The sequence below is a fragment of the Macrobrachium rosenbergii genome, chromosome 41, assembly GCF_040412425.1.
Source record: "Macrobrachium rosenbergii isolate ZJJX-2024 chromosome 41, ASM4041242v1, whole genome shotgun sequence".
NCBI lineage: Eukaryota > Metazoa > Arthropoda > Malacostraca > Decapoda > Palaemonidae > Macrobrachium > Macrobrachium rosenbergii.
The window spans coordinates 52,476,267-52,498,507 of record NC_089781.1 but is presented as its reverse complement, the minus strand read 5'-3'; the positions used below and the strand labels follow the sequence as shown (position 1 = coordinate 52,498,507).

The 22,241-nt window shown below is 34.8% G+C and overlaps 1 protein-coding gene across 2 annotated transcripts in view; it reads right to left on the bottom strand.

Moving 5' to 3' along the window:
* LOC136826862 (uncharacterized) overlaps window positions 1–22,241 on the bottom strand; it is a 568,370-nt gene that overhangs the window by 148,529 nt on the left and 397,600 nt on the right. For both annotated transcript variants that reach the window (XM_067084358.1, XM_067084359.1), the window contains one exon: window positions 11,556–11,655. In XM_067084358.1, coding sequence (XP_066940459.1) covers window positions 11,556–11,655 — 100 coding nt within the window. The remainder of the gene's footprint in view (window positions 1–11,555; window positions 11,656–22,241) is intronic.

Sequence of the window (22,241 nt, the reverse complement as noted above, 5' to 3'; positions counted from 1 at the left end):
AAAATTAATTATTGTGAGAAATTTTTTATATATATCATTTGAATGGTGTTATGTTTTTTTTATATACATTATTTACAAATTATTTTTTTTTTTTTTGCAGGCTCCAACATGAAGCTTGTCAAATTATACCACGCACTATTCCTATCAATGTTTATTGTGGCTGGGAAGAGTTCTGAAATAACTTTACATCATGGTTCTATTGTAGAGGAAATGAATAATTTCTTTCTAACTGGCAGTAACATAGTCTTAGAAGTCGACATGAACGCTATTTTCACTAGCGAAAATGAAGTACTAACTTTGAAATCAGAATTGACTCTTTTTGCTCAATCCCTTGAAGATTTGCATAAATCATACTTATCTAGCAGTGATCCAACGTCGCCTAATCAAGTCAGTGACACAATTAATATGCTTTTCTGGGAATTAAGGAATAAAACATGCGAAGCTGAAATCTTGGCTCGTGATTTGCTGATGTGGTCAATACCTCATGACGCTACAGAAAGGCGTAACCCACTTGTCTTAGCGGCATTAAACTTGGTTGGTTCCGTAGCTGGTCTTGGTTTAGGGATTTCAAATCGTTTGAAACTTCGCGATCACGGGGTTAAAATCGAAAATCTGGAACATCAACAAGAGGTATTAGCAGGAGAACTAAACAAGCAAATTCAAGCTTTGAACGGCGTAATCAGTAAAGTAAATGAACAGTCACGACGTTTCAATCAGGTTCATGACACTCAAGTTTTGTTAGCAACTTTGATGTATTATCATGCTAAAATTGATCATGTACACTCGAGAGTTTCAAGCTTTATCGAAAAATCAAAAGATTACGTAGAAGCTATAACACTTGCTGCTAAAGGCGTGTTGTCTCCTCATTTGTTACCAATTAAAGATCTTACTCAAATTATCAGTAATGCTCATGATAGGATGCGCTATGTTCCAGTAGTAGCTTTTCATAAGGTTGAATTTTATTACAGTCTGATCACAGTTAAAGTCGACCTTGAGAAGATCGTAATTGACATTCCCTTTAACCCATCAGATGCGTGGAAAGCGTGTAAGATTTCGCCTTTTCCTACGTATGTATCTAACGTCTCGACACCTATTATTAATAACCTGTCAGCTCTAGTATTGGTTTCCGCCAATGAGGAAACTTTTACGGCAGTCAGAGACCAAGCACTGTTAAATGATTGCTATGATGTTATGGATAATGTGGTATGCAGGATCGATTTGTTTGAGTTCAGGAATGTATTTAATATGTCCTTGGATTCATGCGAATTGGACTTGGTTCTTAACAGAACCTCTCCCCATACACGTGAACATTGTTTGGCTGGTTTAGTCAGGTATCATGACAATCAGTTTCATCACAGGCTCTTGAATGGCACGGCATTCGTCTTCTCTGCGGAACCATACATCGTCACTTGCCCAGATGGTACTAGGGCATCGGGACACATGTTCGTCGTTAATGATGGCTGCATTGCAACAACGTCGTCGCTTTTCATCCGAGCTATGGTCACGATCATCCGTGGGCGTAATTTCTTCATCAACACATCGTGGGGTAACACCAGGCTACAAGCTCTGACAATTCCCTACAGTAGGCCCGTCGAAAACGCTATTGCATCATTGGACCTGCTATCTCCTGTGAACCGTTCTTCTGATCACCACGACTTTATTCTCCTCTACGCGTTAATTGCCGTTGGTATGTTGCTGGGATCCGTAGGCGTAATCGTCAGCGTAACGTTTTGGAAAAAAAGCACAAGGACTGAAGGAGACCATTGCGAAATCTGGTGATGCTTGTAAGTCCCCATTAGACTTAAGTCTGTGGGTGTTCAGGGTTCAATAATGGAATTACTGGCCATTTTTTCATTAAAACCTGACTACACAGAGAAAGACTGAAAAGGATTTTATTGCAGTGGTAATAAATGTGAGGAAGAGATGAACATTTCTGGTGATAACATATTAACCATACTCTTATATAATGGCTACATTTATTTCTTTAATAAACTATACTATATATATATATATATATATATATATATATATATATATATATATATATATATATATATACGTGTAGTGGCATGTTGATCAATCAAGATATGCATTTCATAATCTGGTTGTCCATACTAATTAATCTATCAGGATAACTATTTGGTTTATATAATTATCTACTTTAAATAACCTCACATATGATTATTACTATTTTGAATACATTTTTAAGCATTGATTTTAATCCTCATCTTTGCAAGTGTATTAATGTAACTTGTGCTCAAATATTTTTACTTCGTATACGAATTGCTTTACATGCATTATCTATATATGATTTATGTATCTGTTATTCATTAGCATTATCAGTATAATCAATATTGGAGTTATATAACTTTTTTCGCTTTGCATACGTATTCATGAAACTTGTGTACACAGCTGTGAAACATATTTCAGTATTTGCTATTTCAATATTTACTATGAGTGTATCTTCATTCACAATGTGAGTATAATGAATTTTGAAAGCGTATAATTTTCTTTTGCTTTCTGAGTAGTTATGCTTAGCTAGTGAGTGCCTGTTTTGATGATTTTGTTCCTATTGTGTTTTACGTGGCCGAGCAAATGTCATATTTCAGTATGACATAATAAGGAAAAATGGTATCATAATTCCATTAATCAGAAGAATATATATCTGTGTAGCACATGAGAAGAGTGCTGTTGTGAAATCACAGTTTGGTCAACCCAGACGCAAACGTCATCAATAAATACCTGTGTAGTGTTTTAGAGACACTATGTCAGCATATGTCAGCATATGTCCGCATAAACTCAGCGTCCTCTTTTTGGTCGGAGCTGTAGGCTGTCACGTAAACCGTGAGAATCCTTGGAACGAGGTCGTGTGTGTGTTCGTGTGTGTGTAAGTCGTAGTCTTGCTATGTAAAAGTATGAAAGCTTAGATAGAGATCAACATGGGAAGCCATCCTGTGTAGACCATTGTATTCTGCTGTAAAAAGAACCTTTTTTTAGAATACAAGAAAACCCGCTATGGAGTTTGTCTAAATCCTACAGAAGAACTTTGCTATTTTCCAAGACAATAATCACATTGCACATCCATGAAGATTTGTGAAGATGCAAAAACAATTTCTCCGACTGCGTTTTAACTCAGTTTCTACAATCAAACGTAAGATGGGGATATTCTGGCGGAGTATACCCTATTACATATCGAGGGGGCTCCATGCAGTATCATATCCCTTTTCAGTTTCATAAAGTAATTTGTTTTCGTTTAAATCCTCTTCATAGATGGTGTTCTATGTTAGATAGAGAATCTTATGTGGATCTGCCACATTTTGACCCGAATTAACTGGGAGTCAGAACCTTATTTTCTCAAATGTGCCAAGTAGTCAAGCATTTACCATTTTCTCTGGTCATTTGCATAAGCAGCTTGTTAAAGAAATTGGTCTGTAATTGTTTATATTACTGGGATCCTTTGCAGGTTTAGGGATAGGAATAATTATAGCTTTACACCATTCATCAGGGAATTAAATTCGTAGCCATAAGTGATTATAAAACTGTAATAAGTAAGACTTTGCCAAAGGTGCTAAGTGTCAGATCATTTCAATAAAAATATTGTCACACCCATGGGCAGATTTATTGCTGTTTGAGAGAGGATATTCCAACCCTTCCATATTAAATTTTCTATTATAATATATATATTCTGTTGTTTCAGAATTTATTGTTATTAATTCTATATTATTTTTCTTCGTGTGGAAGTGTTCATCTAAATTATTATCACTACTTACATTCTCCTATTACATTACTTATTTCTGTCGGATCAAGTATTCTTTTCCCATCTTTCAATATGGCATGTCTAGGTGGTTTAACATGGGTACCATTTATTTTCCTGAATTTTCCCATATTTTTTGTATGGGAGTATTATTAGAGAGATCTGTTACATATTTCCTCCATGAAATGATTCTTCCTTGGATTACTTCTTTTTAAATTTTGCAGATAACTTGTTGTAGAGATATTTTAATGTATCAATTCCTAGTAATAATACAGTCATTTTTTGTAAAGTTCCTTCTAATATTGGTAATGTTTCATTAATTTCTCTGAATTTTTTATTTAAATGATCTAGTCGTATCCCTATTAAGTGTTTTATTTTTATTAATTCTGTTAGCTTAGCAGACCATGGAACTTTGTGTTTTGTTGGATGTGGTTTAGATATTGGTATTGCTTAATCAGCAGCATTTTTAATGAAATCAACAAGATTTTTATCAGTTTCATTACGGTCATTTAAATAATCAAATATCGGGATACTCTTAGCGTGTATTTCATATCGCTCCCAATTTGCTTTATAAATGTCATAGAGAGTGACATATTTTGCAGGATCATTTTGTAATCTGGTTATTTTATAAGATATGATCTTAGTATACTTAATAAAGATTTTAGTATATTTATTTTATATACTAAGTTTATATTTTAAATATAAAAGTTTATATACTTATTTTTTGTTGGTTTTATCTAATATCATTCTTCATTTTTTTACGTTCATATTTTAACAGTGAATTTTACTAGTATGTCATCATTCACCTATTCATTATCAATCATATCATTAATTCATATATTTCACCTTCATTATGGCGTTGAATAATCCTGATGGGTTCCGGCGCTTGGTCTTCAAGACCTAAATTTCATAATCAATCAATCAATCAATAAGGAAATTAATAGTGGGAAATGATCACTGGCGGGCAAGTCATCAATTGTATTCCAATCTAATCTGTCTACTATATTTGAGGTACATAGAGTAAGTCCACTAAGGAAAATGTTCCATTCGTTTTTTAATAATATGTGCTGATTTCGCCGTTACTTATACAGCACATGTCATTTTAATCAGTAAATTCTTCTAGTTTACTTCCTGCTCTATTTGAGTTTGAACAATTATAGTCCCATATTAAGTTGTGAGCATTAAAATCACCTATTATTTAATGTAGGTTCCTTGGCATTGTTAAGTCTTAATTCTTTAAGTTTGTCAATGCCATAATTTTTATTAGAGTGATTGTATAAATTATAAATTACATAATTATTGTTTTTAATTCGGATTTTAATACCTGATGTTTGCAAGTCAGGAAGGTTTACAGGTACATTGTCATAAACTACTTTGTTATGTACATATTTAGCCTCTTGTGATGCTGATTCTAAGGAATATTTACCTATTGTTGATATTGTTTTGTTGATATGTTATAAACATATCATTGGTTCTTATTCTTTTAGTAATCGTTGCATTTTCCTAGGCGTAATCTGGTCTGTAGACCATTTACGTTCCATTGCATAGTACAACTATTGAAAATATTGTTATAGTGGTCGAGTTTTGCTTTCTTATTTTTGTATTATCAACTTGGATTTTTTCTAATAATTTACTCACGATATTCATTTGTTTTTCTTTATAATATATTAAATGCTCAATGCACATACAACCTTTTTCATGGGTACTCAAATCAATTGTTTCTTTTCTTCTATATTTCATAAAATTTCAAATAATATTTATTAAACCATCTTTTGTTATGTTTTTGTTATTATTGCATAATTCAATTATCATGTTTATTTTTTCTTTCATTTGTTCTTGTACCAATTACTGGAGATGGAGTACTACTACTATTAACATAGTTTAACCAGACCACTGAGCTGACTATCAGCTCTCATATGGCTGGCCCGAAGGATTAGGATGAAATACCAGGTCTAGGCCATAGACCTAGAACTGGGACCAAATAGGTCATTCGCATGATGGTGAATATATGAAAATGAAGTTTAATAGAAAAACTGTATAACGAACAGCCTTTTACACTGAAACACGTGCATACGATAAATACATTTGCTCGTTTCCATACATACAAAAACAAACTCAAGATTTAAAAAAATAAAATTTAAAAAAAAAAAAAAATTAAAATTCAAAATAACAGATTTTTTCATTCATTAAACGCCCTACAGGCTTCTGTATTTTCATTGTTTACTTGGTTTCATATTTTGTCTACTGAGTTACACTTCTTCATGAATGTTAAAATTGGGATAACTGAAAATGTATGATTCCGATAAAATTTCCACCATTGATTTATTTCCGAAGGCTGATACTCGCTGTTGATTTTATTTTGGACAGTCACACAACACATGTCTGACTGTTATCAACACTGCATTCTGGGCATTCAGGAGGAGGACCATGTGGACTGTTCATCAAGTGTCCATGTGTCAAACGAGTGTGGCCTATTCGCAGACGCGGCAGGATTACTTGTGTGCGTCTCTCTCTCTCTCTGACATGATGAGCTCCATTTTCCAACACTGGATTTTATCTGTTTCAATTTATTATTTATAGGTTTCTCATTCCATATATTTTGCCATTTATTTACAATGTTTGTTTTTATATCTCTTATGTAATCACTAATTGGGATTTTTACATTTGCTCTTGCCATGTGGACTGCTTCTTTAGCTGCTTTATCAGCTTCTTCATTTCCTTGAATCCCTACATGGGCAGGGATCCAACATATTTCAATATATTTTCCATTATTATACAATTTGTGGAGGTCATATTTAATTTCCTGTACAATATTATTTTTTGGGCAGTAACCTTGAACGGCTTCTATAGTGCTTCTTGAGTCGTTAAAAATAACAAAATTATTGAATGATATTTGCTTTATAATTTTGATGGCTACTGCGATTGCACACAACTCTGCTGTGAAGACTGAGGCTTTATTAGGTAAAGATAACTGATATGACTTGTTCTGGCATATAGCTGCATATCCTACTCCATGTTGTGATTTAGACCCATCTGTATAAATCGTGTAATGTGAACTTTTTTGTCTTATATGATCTATGGTTTTTTGTCTATGGTGTTCTGGGGTATATGAGGAACTTTTTGATAAATATTTCAACTGTGTGCAAGTCCTTACTTTATTCATGGTCCAATGGGGTGGTAACTTCACTGTTGAAGGTACTTGTATATCTATGTTCAGTGACTCAAACAATCTATTAGCTCTAATTGGGAAAGGAGGTGGATGATTGTTTATAAATATATCCCTTAGATCAAATAGATTTTTTGTTGGTGAATCACTTGTCTTGATTCTTAATGCACTTTTCATTGTTATGAACTCACTATGGAGGAACAGTGGCAGTTTGCTACATTCGACTTGCACTGAGGAGACTGGTGAGGATCTAAATGCTCCTGTGCATATTCTTAGCCCTTCATTGTGAATTGGATCTTATATTTTCAGTGCTGCTTCTGAGGCTGAACAATATATCTCACTTCAGTAGTCAGTGATTGATAACACTGTTGATTTATACAGTGTGGTAAGAGTATGTCTATCAGCTCCCCAATTTGTGTGTGATAGGTTTTTAATTAAACTTAGCGCCCTTTTGCTTTTTGTTTTTATGTAAGTTATATGGGCTTTCCAATTCAGGTGTGCATCAAATATTAATTAATCCTAAAAATTTTGCAGTTTGGCTAATTGGTATATTATGGTTTCTGATTTTTAATTCCATTGCTACACCTTTTTTCCGATTTTTGTTTCTATAAAACATGACAGCTTGAGTTTTTTCTGTGGAAAATCTAAAGCCTACAGATGAGGTCCATTCATTTATTTTTATTATGGTGTTATTAATCATTCGTTCTGCATGCTTTATGCATGACGCTGTATAATATATGGCAAAATCATCCATATAAAGGTTACTTTTAATTCCGACCGGTAGCATTTTACTGATATCATTAATTGCTAATGTAAACAGAGTACCTTGTGGAACTCCATTTTCAAGTGGAAATGTCTTGGAATAAACATTATCTATTCCCACCTTGAAAGTGCGATCAGTCATAAAGTTTTTAATAAATTTAAGAAGATAGCCGCGTATGTCAGTATTATGTAATGATTTTAATATTGCATACCTCCATGTAGTGTCGTATGCCTTTTGGATGTCAATAAAGAGAGCCACTGAAATTTGCTTTCTTTCAAATCCTCCACGTATCTGGTCTTCCAAATTAGATGGAGAATCTAACGCAGACTGATTACGTTGTGAGCTAAATTGGGAAGGAGTTAAAGTTTTATTTTCACGTATGTGCCATGTAATTCATCATTTACCATTTTCTCCAACAACTTGCATAGATAACTTGTTAAAGAGATTTTCTATAATTGTTCACATTACTAGAATCTCTTCCAGGTTTCTGTATAGGAATTATTATGGAATTTCGCCATTCATCTGGAAGCAAGTTTCTGAACCATAAATGATTGTAAAGTTTTAAATACGTATGATTTTGCCAAAAGTGCTAGGTGGCAAATCATTTCAAAGCAAATATCATCACCTCCAGGAGCAGATTTATTGCAGTTCAAGAGAGCATATTCAACTCTTCCATATTGAATTTCATATTATAATATATATCTTCCTTTGTTTCAAACTTAAGTATTATAGATTTAGATTTACTCTTTATCTTTTTGGCAAAACTTTCCCCAAGTATGTTACTAATTTCGAAGGGATCTAAAATTTTTTTGCCATTATCTAATACAGCTAGTCTGGGTGGTCTAATGTTTGTTCCATTTATTTTTCGGAATTTTTCCCATACTTTTTGAATGGATGTTTCGCTTGTTATTTCTGATACATAGGACCTCCAAGATATTATTTGACCTTTTATAACTTTCTTTCTGAATTTAGCTGATATTTTATCATATAAAGGTTTTAATGCATCTATTTCTAATAGTACAACTGTCATTTTTAATATATTTTCTTCCAATAATGGTTTTGATTTATTTATTTTATTGAATCTTCTGTTTAGAGTATCTAACCTTCTTGATTGTTTATGAAATTGAGGTCTTGTCTGCTGCCTTTTTAATGAAAGATACAAAGAATTCGTTTGTCTCACTGGGATTTCTCAAATAATCATGTGGCGGTATATTTCTGATATGCAAGTTAAAAATGTCCCAATCTGCTTTTTGCATGTTATAATGTGGAGAGTATGGTTTCGGTTTATTATTTAATAAGATATTATTATGGGAAAATGATCACTTGAGTAGGAATCATCACAAGTATTCCAATCTAGTTTGCCAACTATATTTATTGAATAAAGGGTGACATCTATTGAGGAAAATGTTCCATGGGTTTTCGAGCAATACGTATTTATTTCATTGTCATTCAGACAACAGAGATTATTAGTGTTCTTCAAGTTTTCTATTTTTCTCCATCTTTATCCGGTGTAATATTGTTATAGTCCCATATTGGATTATGTGCATTGAAATCTCCTACAATTAATTCGGGATTCTTAAAATCTTTTATTATTTTCAGTAATATGTTTAAATCATACTTTTTATTAGGCTGGTTGCATAAGTTAATAATATCAAACAAATTATTTTCTATTTTTACTGTTATTGCTGAAATTTGTAATTCACTGTAGGCTAGTCTATATCTACTTTGTCGCATATAATTTTATTATGGACATATATTGATGTTCCTAAATTATTTTTATGTTCCTTTGATGTTGTGGCTAGTAGATATTTACCTATATGTGGAACAAATTTTCCAACGTGTTGTATACATGTAATCATTGGTTCATATTCACTTATAAGTCGTTGGACTTCTCCTAAGTGCATTCTAGTTAATAATCCATTTATGTTCCATTGAATTATATAATGATTGAATGGTGTAATATGGCAGTGGTCAAATTATTCTAAATTTCTAAAGTATTTAAGCATATTTTTTTCTTTAATTTGTTGTAAGTAAATTTGTATTTTGTAGGTCTTGATTAATTTTTTATTGGTGTTTTAATTTGACTTTCGTTGACTGTTACATTTTTACTATCTTGATTTAATTTTTCCATTTTTATTTTTTTTAGAATATTATCTACAACACTGATATGTTTTTCTTTGTAATATTCTAAATGTTCAATACACATGCAACCTCCTTCATGAGATTTGATGTTTGTTTTTTCCTTATTCCTATACCTCATGAAATTTCTTATGGTGTTGGTTAGGCTTTCTTTAGTTATAGTTTTATTTTTGTGGCACATTGCTACAAAGCATTTACTACAACCACATGTGTCTTCATGTTCTTTAGTTTGTTGTTCCTTCTTGGTTTTTCTTGTGGTGCTTATAATCAGTGATGGGTGAATTTCTTTGCTTTCATCGTAGTTATCTATGTTTTGGGTTTCCATTTCATCTGAATTTGTGATTCTGCTCCTAGAGGTATTATTGTTACTTTGGGAGATAGTGGAATGTTTGATTTAGTGTACTGTTTCTGAACTTTAGCTTTCGGTGAGATTGGTGCGTTATTTATCTTTTTATAGCTTTGTTTGGTGGAATTAGGTGGGGTTGTATCTAGTTGCCTCTTCAGAGTTGTGTTATCCGTTTTGTCACATTCTTGTGATTTTAATTCTTCTTCGTCTTTCTCTGTCAATATTCGTATCTATTTCTGGTAAGGAGGTAAATCTATTGTTAACTGTGATAATGTCACTGTTGTATGAAATCTCCATAGAAGAGTTCTTTTGATCATGTATTTTTTTAGTGATATTTCTTTATTTTTATTGTCATTCACTTCAGTCTGGGTATAGTTGGATTTTGAAGTATCTGCATACCTAAATTTCTTAGCTGGGTCATTCAATCCTCACATCAGACCACCACACACAAACCGGCTCATCCACCAACCCAAAAGTGCTTGGTTATATCAAGAAAGTATCGTGGATCAGTCAGGTATTCGCATTCTCCACCAATGGCACAAGTGAGAGTTGACTCCCAACAATCCACCCCATACCCTACCATTTCGGTATAACACCAATACGCTTGCAGTGGCCCAGGTATAAGCCTATCCACCTGTTGGGAGTTCTGCCCCCACTAATGGGGACGGACTCCCCACTCCAAACGAATTGGTGGGCTTCCTGACAAAAGCCAGGAGTCCCACCTCCAAAAACCAGCCCCAACCCCCGGATTCCGATGGGCTAATCCCCAGAGATTGTTCCGCCACCCAAGATAGCGGGAGAATCCCATCACTATCTCTTAGGTCCAAACCGTATAGGGTGGCGACTCAACCACCCAACTCCGACAATTAGCTTCGAATGAGAACCCCTTCCAAAAAACGATCCCTTCACAGATTCACCTAAGCAGTAAAATTTTGCTAATGTGGAAATGTCCACGCCATTTAAACCAAAAAACTACGTAGCCTGGGCCCAAAGGCCAGGGTCCCTTAGCCCCTCACCTCGTCGAGGCGTCCTACTCGAGGGGCCAATGGGATGGGATCAAGGGGTTTAAAAGCAGAGATGCAGGATGGATCATCATAATAATAATAATAATAATAATAATAATAATAATAATAATAATAATAATAATAATAATAATAACATGAGAACTGTACATTTCTATCAAAACTTAAAACACTTACGGTAAATGATAAATAAACTGAGAACATAAAAAAAAATGTATCAGATACATACCATGTAAAATAAAAAATGTTTTAAGATTAAGAAATTCAATACATCGTTACTACTCTTGCTAGGGTTTCACTTCACATGGCATGAAACCTGACAGGTTACATTAACAAAAATGAAAAAAAAGACTGAAAGAACTTGCCATTTTCATCTGGATGTCTCTGGTGCTCTCTTCTAGCTCCACCATGATAGTCTGGCCGAACTCTGGTCCAGAGCCTATGACCTGGCACCATCTCCATCACCTATATCAGAAAAAACTTTAAGTAAATATGACTATATGTACAGATAAATGTATATATATGTGTATATATATATATAAAATATAATACACACATGCATTATATATATATATATATATATATATATATATATATATATATATTATATATATCTAACTGATTGATTTATCCATTAAACTGGCATCACAACGCCTACGCTATTGATGGCATGTTAAAATTGAATAGGAAACTAAAAATATATAAATAGCCATAATAAAATTAATTAGGAAATTGAAGATAAATAAGTTTAAAAGAAGTTTCATGTAAAAATAATTAAATTTATATATATATATATATATATATATATATATATATATATATATATATATATATATATATATATATATATATATATATGTTCAAATATATATATATATATCTGTTCAAACATATCCAAACATACATTTATATGTAAACAATCTGAATTTTGTTGAGGGGGCCGCCTCCCTCACATTATTATTATTATTAAAACAGTTTAACCAGACCACTGAGCTTGCTATTAGCTCTCATAGGGCTGGCCCGAAAGATTTAGATGAAATGACAGGTCTAGGCCAGGGGACTTAACACTGGGACCAAATAGTACATTCCGTATGGTGATGAATTGATTGACTATGAAATTTAGGTCTTGAAGACCAAGCTCCCTAACCCATCAGGATTATTCAGCGGTGAAGGTGAAACAGACAAATTAACGATATGATTGATAAATAGGTGAATGATGATATACTAGTAAAATTCAGTGTTAAAATATGAACGTAAAAAATGAAGAATGATATTAGATAGAACCAACAAAAAATAGTATATATTGAACTTTTATATTCAAAATATATACTTAGTATAAGAATAAATATGACTTAAAATCTTTATTAAATATACTGAAATCATATCTCATAAAAATAACCAGATTCTTTCAGATAACTCATAAGGTTATCTACCTCAACGTCATCATTTAAAATTTCTAAAATAGTCTTCCCAGTCAGTTGGTAAGTAGTACTAGCATTAGTAGTATTAAAGTAGTTTAACCAGACCACTGAGCTGACTTTCAGCTCTTATGGGCTGGCCCGAAGGATTAGGATAAAATACCACATAGGCTCACATTCTCATACTGTAAAACATACAAACAATAAATACATTTACTCATGCTTCCACACTAAAAATGTATAATAAAATTCATAATAAATTAATATTTAAAAAAAAATTAAATTGAAATTCGACAAATTCTATAAGGGTTTTCGTGCTTTTATTATTTATTTATTTTTATATTTTATGTATCAAACCACAGTTCCTCATGAACAACAAAATCAGAGCGACTGAAAATGTAAAAGATTCAGACAATTATTATTATTATTATATTAGTAAAATAGTTTAACCACACCACTGAGCTGACTATCAGCTCTCATAGGGCTGGCCCAAAGGATTAGGATGAAATACCAGGTCTAGGCCATAGGCCTAGAACTGGGACCAAATAGGTCATTTGCATGATGGTGAATAAATGAAAATGAAGTTTAAAAGAAAAAACTGTATAATAAACATGCTTTTACTCTGGAACACATGTATACGATAAATACATTTGCTCGTTTTCACATATACAAAAAAAAAAAATTAGTTTAAAAAGAAAATAAAATTTAAAAAAAAATAAAAATTCAGAATAAATTACATAATTTTTTTTAAATGCCATACGGGCTTCTGTATTTACATTATTTACTTGGGTTTATATTTTGTCTATTAAGTTACACTTCTTCATGAAAATTTGGATGACTGAAAATGTATAAGATTCCGATAAAATTTCCCCCATCGATTTATTTCCGAAGGTTGATACTCGCTGTTGATTATATTTTGGACAGTCACACAGCACACGTTTAACTGTTATCAACACTTTGCATTCTGGGCATTCAGGAGGAGGGCCATGTGGACTGTTCATCAAGTGTCCATGTGTCAAACGAGTATGGCCTATTCACTGATGCATCAAAGTTACTTGTGTGCGTCTCTCTCTCTCTCTCTCTCTCTCTCTGTCTCTGACATGATGAGCTCCATTTTCCAACACTGGATTTTATCTGTTTCAATTTATTATTTATAGGTTTCTCATTCCATATATTTTGCCATTTATTTACAATGTTTGTTTTTATATCTCTTATGTAATCACTAATTGGGATTTTTACATTTGCTCTTCCATGTGGACTGCTTCTTTAGCTGCTTTATCAGCTTCTTCATTTCCTTGAATCCCTACATGGGCAGGGATCCAACTTATTTCAATATTTTTCCCATTATTATACAATTTGTGGAGTTCATATTTAATTTCTTGTACAATATTATTTTTTGAGTAGTAACCTTGAACAGCTCCTATAGCGCTTCTTGAGTCGCTAAAAATCACAAAATTATTGAATGATATTTGCTTTATAATTTTGATGGCTACTGCGATTGCACACAATTCTGATATGACTTGTTCTGGGATATAGCTGCATATCCTACTCCATGTTGTGATTTAGACCCATCTGTATAAATCGTGTAATGTGAACGTTTTTGTCTTATATGATCTATGGTTTTTTGTTTATGGTGTTCTGGGGTATATAAGGAACTTTTTGATAAGTATTTCAACTGTGTGCAAGTCCTTACTTTATTCATGGTCCAATGGGGTGGTAACTTCACTGTTGAAGGTACTTGTATATCTATGTTCAGTGACTCAAACAATCTATTAGCTCTAATTGGGAAAGGAGGTGGATGATTGTTTATAAATATATCCCTAGATCAAATAGATTTTTTGTTGGTGAATTACTTGTCTTGATTCTTAATGCACTTTTCATTGTTATGAACTCACTATGGAGGAACAGTGGCAGTTTGCTACATTCGACTTGCACTGAGGAGACTGGTGAGGATCTAAATGCTCCTGTGCATATTCTTAGCCCTTCATTGTGAATTGGATCTTATATTTTCAGTGCTGCTTCTGACGCTGAACCATATATTTCACCCCGTAGCCAATGGTAAGAGTATGTTGATCAGCTCCCCAATTTGTGTGTGTTAGTTATTTAATTGAGGCGCCCGGCGGAGCAAGGGCACAAGTGCCACCGCAGCCGAAATTGAGTTAGCATTACGACATTTTTCCCCAGGCTTCCCTCTATGCATCAGTACATCGTACATGACCTTAGGATTGAAATATTATGGTCTAATGTCATTGAACACAAATACTTTTTCATCCTTACAGGATGTAGAAATTTCTGCAAACAGACTTGCTTGCATAAGGGCGCTTCTCAATTGTCCCTTTAAACCTGGGGTGGTGAGGGCAGGTGGTATGGGGGAGTGAGCACTGTTGTCTCTCTTCAACTATCTCCCGCTTGGACTCACCGTCCAATGAAAACGTGCACAGACTGGGTTCACGTTTCTATTCGCTTGCCACTGCTCTATCTCGTATGACAGAACACAGAGACACCGTCTCATCCTTTCTCTTATCACATGCTCTTCTGTTATCAGATGCTCTGATATTTTTTTACTTCGTATGAGTATTTTCTTAGCAATTAAATAGTTTTTTTTTTACCATGGCTGACAATGTTAATAACAGCAATCACCAAGAGATCGATATTATTGAAGGCGAAGTTATCAATACTGATACAAATGAAGGTATTGATGAGCCTGGTTCTTCACATGGTGGTAAAAGGAAGGCCCATCCTGAAGCTTGGAAAATGAATATCGCTAAAAAACTTCGTAATGAAGGTAATGCTTATACTAGCTGAAAGACTCCTAAAGAAGTAGAAGCCTATAAAATTGGACCTGCTTGTGCTGACGGGTGTTTTCAGAACGTTACTATACCTGTGATAGAGGCATTGTTTAAAGATTATTGGGGCATGGGGAACTACAATGCCCAGACATCATATTTGCAGAAATTAATGGTTTCAGTGACAATAAAACGTTGAAAGAAACCCGCAGAGGAAAGTTCGCTTACATAAACAATTTTGTATAATGTAATATATGAAGATGCAAAAAGCTTTTATGGCTATTTTTGGAAAGGTGCAAAAAGTTGTTTTAAAGAAACTGACATTGGCTATTTTTGGAATAGGGAACAAAGAGGGTATCGTGTTTTTGGGGAAAAAAAGAAACTGAACACATTAAGGGAAAAACACATCTCATTATTCTGCGCAAAAGGGGTAACTGCATGTACATGGAATCGAATCTTAGTGTTGTTGAAGTTGTATGATATGTATGTGAAGTTTATTAAAGATAAGCACCCAAATGTGGATATGGTCTCTTTTAATTATTATAGTAATGTGTTTAGGACTGAATTTAATATTGGTTTCATGCCTACAGTTGTTGATACATGCAACACCTGTGATTTATTGTCAGCAAATATTTCAAAATATAAAAAAAATGGGTTACGAACAGGCTCAGTTGGATGAAATGCAACGTGAGTTGGATGCACTTAGTGCTTGCAACACAAGGTAGAGCTGCACTTGATAGCTTTAGTACTTCAGATAATGATGATTTTATGGCGTTATGTTTCGATCGGCAACAAACATTGCCGACAAACAAGCTGAGTACTAGCGTTGCTTTTTATAAAAGAAAACTGTGAACATACAACTTTTGTGTTTTTAACGTGAAAACTCAGAAATCGCATCCAGTAGGCTACTTCAGGGACTTTGACACTCAAGAAGGAGTAAGGCTTAATGATACCCCTGAAGAAGAAGAGGTCCCGGTCAGAGATGTTGACGTTGATGACCTGGACATGAATGGATGGATGGATGTATGATGTTTAGGGCAAAAGCCCAGGCACTGGGGCCAATTAGGCCATTCAGCGCCGTAATGGAAAGAAAAATTATGTTAAAGTTAAGAATTCATGAAGGAAATGATTAATAAATAAAATGAAGTGATGTGACCAATAAATAAGGGTATGAAGTTTAACGAATGATGTGCTATATACATAAAAAAATTAATGTCATTAAAATTCTACGTGATGTAATAAATTATTAAATAAAATTTAAATATCGTTAAAAATTTTAATACACTTTAAAAAAGAGATGATAGCAGAAATATCTGCTTCATCTCCCAAAATATCAGACAGGGATTTATCCTGAAAATATCTCTCTCTTTGGTTAAAATATCTGGGGCAGACCACCAGAATGTGCTCCACTGTTAGTGTCTCGTCACAGCAAGCACACTCTGGAGGGCTGCTTCCTTCTAAAATAAACTGATGGGTCAGACGAGTGTGCCCAATCCTTAATCTGGTTAAAATAACCTCTGTTTGTCTGTCAAGCTGGAAATGACGAAGACCACGGTAGTATATTATCCCTAATATTTCTATATTTCTTATTATTGGCAAGAAGGGGAGAAGTCCACCTTTCTTGCCATTTACTTAAAACATAAGATCTAATGGGACCTTTTTTAGATCTGTATGAGGCACTTTTCTGAAAGAGGTTTCTGATAAAATACTAGCAGCTTTAGCTTCCCTGTCTGCCATCTCGTTTCCATGAATCCCCACGTGAGAAGGGACCCAACAGAAAGAGACTGATTTACGTCGACAATATATACGAAAAAGCCACTCCTGAACTTTTTGAATTAATGGATGAAAGCTATTAAATTTTTTTAATAGCTTCTAAGGTGCTTCTAGAGTCTGAGTATATGACAAAATTAGAGTCACTACTTTGAAAAACTAAATCTAGGGCAGACACTACGGCTGTTAATTCGGCAGTAAATATTGATGCAGAGTCAGGTAATTTAGCTGTGTACGCTGTATCACCAAGGATAACAGCACAACCAACACCACTATCTGACTTTGATCCATCTGTATAGATTTTTGTAAAATTAGTATGGGTAACATCGTGCTCTAAGAATTTTCCCTAATCTCTTCTACAGTGCAGTCCTTTTTGTTAAACAGTTTCTTACATATTGATGCTTCTGGGATAAGCCATGGAGGATTTACAGGATATTCTACTTCCAGGACTTTCTGGGATTTAAGGTGATTATTCCTAACATCCTCATTCAGTCGAATTTGGAATGGTTTAGAAGCTCTTGTACCAGAAAAACTTCGAGAGTCTGTTTCCTTTAGTGCTTGAAAGGAGGGATTTTTGGGAGCACTTTTCATTCTAGCCATGTATCGCAACCCTAGCTCTTGCCTTCTTAGATCAAGGGGTAAATGATCTGTGTCGACATAAATGCTTTCAACAGGCGAAGTTCTAAAAGCCCCTGAGCATATTCTCAACCCCATGTTGTGTACAACATCCAGTTCCTTTAGCTTGGTTTTACAGGCTGAGGAATAAATCTGACAGCCATAGTCTAGCTTAGATCGACACAGAGAGTCATATAGCCTCAGAAGGGATTTCTTATCAGTCCCCCAACTAAATCCAGAAACAACCTTTAAAATATTCATAGATTGTTTAACATTAAACTTTAGGGCATTTATGTGGCTAGCCCATGTTAATTTATGGTCAATAGTCATCCCCAGAAATTTAACTTCACTCTCGTAAGGAAGGATGGACCCTTTTAAACTAAGTGTGGGAACCTCTTCCACACGCCGGCACCTGGTGAATCTTACTGCAACTGTTTTGGAAGAGGAGAATTTGAAACCATTCTCATCAGCCCACTTAGTAATAGCATTAATAGACCTTTGCAAATGTTTACATACAGACAAGGAATCATATCCTGTGCAGTATATTGCAAGGTCATCGACAAAAGCGAGCATTTAACAGGGGGTGAGATTTTTTCAATCACACTATTTATTGCCACTGAAAAAGTGTTACACTTAAAACGTTTCCTTTGGGAACTCCTTCCTCCTGCATAAAAGGTTGGGAGAAGGAGTTTCCCACTCTTACCTTTAAAAAAGTCTGTCTGATAAAAAGGAATATATAAACCTGACCATTCTTCCACATATGCCCATCTTGTGCAATTGTTTCATGATGCCAATTCTCCAGGTAGTGTCATATGCTTTCTCCAAGTCAAAAAAATATGCCAATGGTCTGACATTTTTTGGCGAATCCTTGCTGGATTTGGTTGGTCAGCCTCAGCAAGGGATCAAGGGTGGAGCGGTTTTTTCTGAAACCAAATTGAAATGGCGATAGTAATCCTTTGGTCTCCAGGTGCCAAACCAGTCTAGTATTTATCATTTTCTCCATCAGCTTACATACACAGCTGGTAAGAGCTATTGGTCTATAGCTGGTGGCTTGGGAAGCATCTTTATTAGGCTTTTTAAGAGGGACAATTATGGATATTTTCCAGTCATTGGGTAAAATTCCAGTTTCCCATATTTTGTTTATAATCTTCAGTAAATATTTTTGGCATCATCTGGGAGGTGTTTCAGCATTTCATATATGATTGTGTCCTCACCTGGAGCTGTGGATTCACTTGAGGAGAGCGCCTCTGAAGTTCTCTTAGGGAAAATTTGTAGTTGTATGGTTCAGATTTTTCCTGAATCAAACTTCAGACACATTTCAGAATTCCTAATTCTTTGAAATTCTGGAGAATAATTGTTAGGGCTGGAAACTTTAGAAAAGTGTTTTTCCTAGCTCATTGGCAACTTCAGTGGGCTCTGTGATTAGAGTGTCATTTATTTTTAATGAGGGCAATGGTGACGCTACAAATTTTCCACTCAGTTTCCTTATTTTGCGCCACACCACTCTTAGTGGGGTCTTTGAGTTTATTCCATTAATATAGTAAAGCCAACATTCTCTTTTGGCTTTCTTATAAAAACGCCGCTGCTTGGCTAAAGCACGTTTGTAGATTAATTTAGACTGAGGGGAGCCACTAGTTTTGTAACGTCTGTAGCATTTCCTAGTCATTTTTCTCAGAATACCACATGTCTTATTCCACCAGGGAACTGCAGGTCTTCGAGGTTTGCCTTTTGTTTTTGGAATCGAGCCTTCAGCACTCTTCAAAGTAGATTCAATAAAGTAACCATAAGCATCTAGATGAGAATGAAAGGCCTCAAACTTCCTATCTAGATTGACACCCTTACTGAATTTATCCCAGTCTGCGTCCTCTACCTTCCACTAAGTAAAACTTCAGATGGAGCATTCACATATTTCAAATGGATCGGGTAGTGATCACTTCCATTTAAATCTTCATTAACAAACCAATTAAAATCAAGGTGGATACTAGTTGAAGAAATACTAAGGTCCAGTGCAGGGAAATGATTATCGTGAATGTTGTGGAAAGTCATTGACCCATTATTATACAGGGTAACATCATTCCTGTCAATAAGGTCTTCGATTAATTTCCCTTTGCTATCTAAAACCGACTTCCCCAAAGGGGGTTGTGGGCATTAAAATCACCTAGCAGAAGTAAAGGAGCTGGAAGTTGGTCAATTAACGACTGAATATCTCCAATGTTAAAATCAAGGTCTGGTGGAAGGTATAAGGAGCAGATTGTTATCCTCTTTTCCAAAATGACTGAAACAGCGACAGCTTGCAAGTGTTGTATTTAATTGTATTGTGGAGTGCTGTACAGATTTATTAATAATAATTGCAGCACCTCCATGGGCACGATCACCAGTTGGGGATATGATTTAAATATTGAATAATTTAGTCCAGGATTATAAACAGAGTTGCCTAACATTGTTTCCTGTAGGCATATAATCCCTGGATTGAATTCATGCATTAAAACTTTAAGGTCTTCTGTACGGGCTCTGAGACCTTTACAGTTCCACTGAAGGATATCGAGCAAGAATGCTGTGGTGGTAAATGTGCTACTTCCCACTCCTTGGAGGGGAAGTACTGTTCCTAGGGTGGAGTGGGAAATTCTCCTTTATAAGAGATTGTTTTCTTAATCCCTTTTCATCTGAATTGGTGTTCAGGGTCTTTGGTTGATCTTCATATATTTTATTATGAACCTGATGTTCAGAATTACTACTGTGGTTCTGTGCACCACTAATCCTATTTGTCTTAGGGCGGCAAGATTGAATTGAACTCAGATGTTTTTGTTCTGAAACTACTTTTGGAACCACCTTTCTAGGAGGAGAGATGTCTTCCAAAACACTGAACCCATTTGAAGTTTTTATTATAAAATTATCATTATTTGGGGAACTATTTCTTGTGCGTTTCTTGGTAGTTGCAACCGTAGTTTTATTATTATTTTTGTTTGTGGCTGTGGCGATTGATGGCTCTGAACTAGCTCTATCTAATTGGGATTGTTCCTTTAGCTTATTTTGGTTTGAAGTATTTTCAAAATATTTTCCTGAATTATTGGTTGATTTTGGCACCTTTATTTTTGGAGATGAATCGACAGCTGTGGATGTGGTGGAAGATAAATTTTCTGTGCTTTTGGAAGTACAATTTTTAGTATTGGACTTCAAAGCACTTGCCGACGAAAGTTTCTCACCAGTTTGGAGATTTTCATTATTATTTATGGTTCGAGAAATACCAGGTTTGTGATATCTTCTATCAGACACAGTTATTGGTGGCCTTACATTGTTGGAAGTTTTCATAAGTTTTATTACAGAAGCATACGTAGTGTTGGCACTTTTGTTTGCCCCCATTACCGTGCGCTTTGCTTCACTAATGCTGATATGTTCATTATCTGCCACTGCCAACATTTCTTGTTCAAATTTATATCTGGGACAAGCCCTAGAGTTTGGTGTGTGATCACCCTTGCAAAGAAAACAGTATCGGGCTGCTTTGCAATCATCAAAATTATCGTGCTCTGCAGAGCACACAGGACATCTTTTATTGTTATCGCAAGAGTTTTGAATGTGGCCATATTCAAAGCATTTTGCGACACTGTCTAGGACTTCTTTTATATTTTTTAACCTGCATCCTCTCATGGCCAACAATGATGGTATCAGGTAGGTAATTGGAGGAGAAGGTTAAAAGGATAGCTGCATCACCACCCAGTTTTTTACATGAGATACACAAGGAGGGCATCGATGGAGAATCTCCTCCTCTTTAAAAACATGCAAATCTTTTGAGTAAACTACTCCTTTCAGTGTATTAAAGAATCTGTGAGATGAAATAGATTCAATATTTCCACTTTCAGGAGGTTTAAAGTTAGCTAACAGAACTGCTTGAGTCTCATTTCCAGCTTTTATTAGAAGGTTCTTTCCATACCGTTTTAAATTTCCAATGGGAATGGAACCAACCTTGCTCTCAATGCAGTCAGCAGCTTTTATCAAATTTTTCCCTCCCTCCTTGTAGATAGCAACATGCCATAAAGGGGGAGGAAGAGCTCTGGTACATGGGACTGGTCCAAGTTCTTCAGCCTTTGGAATAAAATCAAATGGCCCATCATTCAAGTTTTTCACTGAAAACACTTTCGTGCTGACAACTGAGTCATTTAGAATGTGGCCATGGAGTCTTTGTTGTGCCTCACTAGCTTCCAAGGGAGAGGAAAATTTGATAAAAGCACAAAATGACTGCTTATCTTTTTCTAGAATTAATTTAATTCTTTCCACTTTGCCGAATTGCTTCACTACACTGTATAAACATTCGTAATCTAATGATAAGTTTACATTAGTGCAATAAAGGACCCTATTATTTGAATCAAATCCACCAGATTTATTAACACCCTGGTGTCTCAGTGTTTGGTTCTTCCAACAGCCAAGCCCGTATCCATGTTCATGCCAGAAGTCGTTGCCAGTGCCG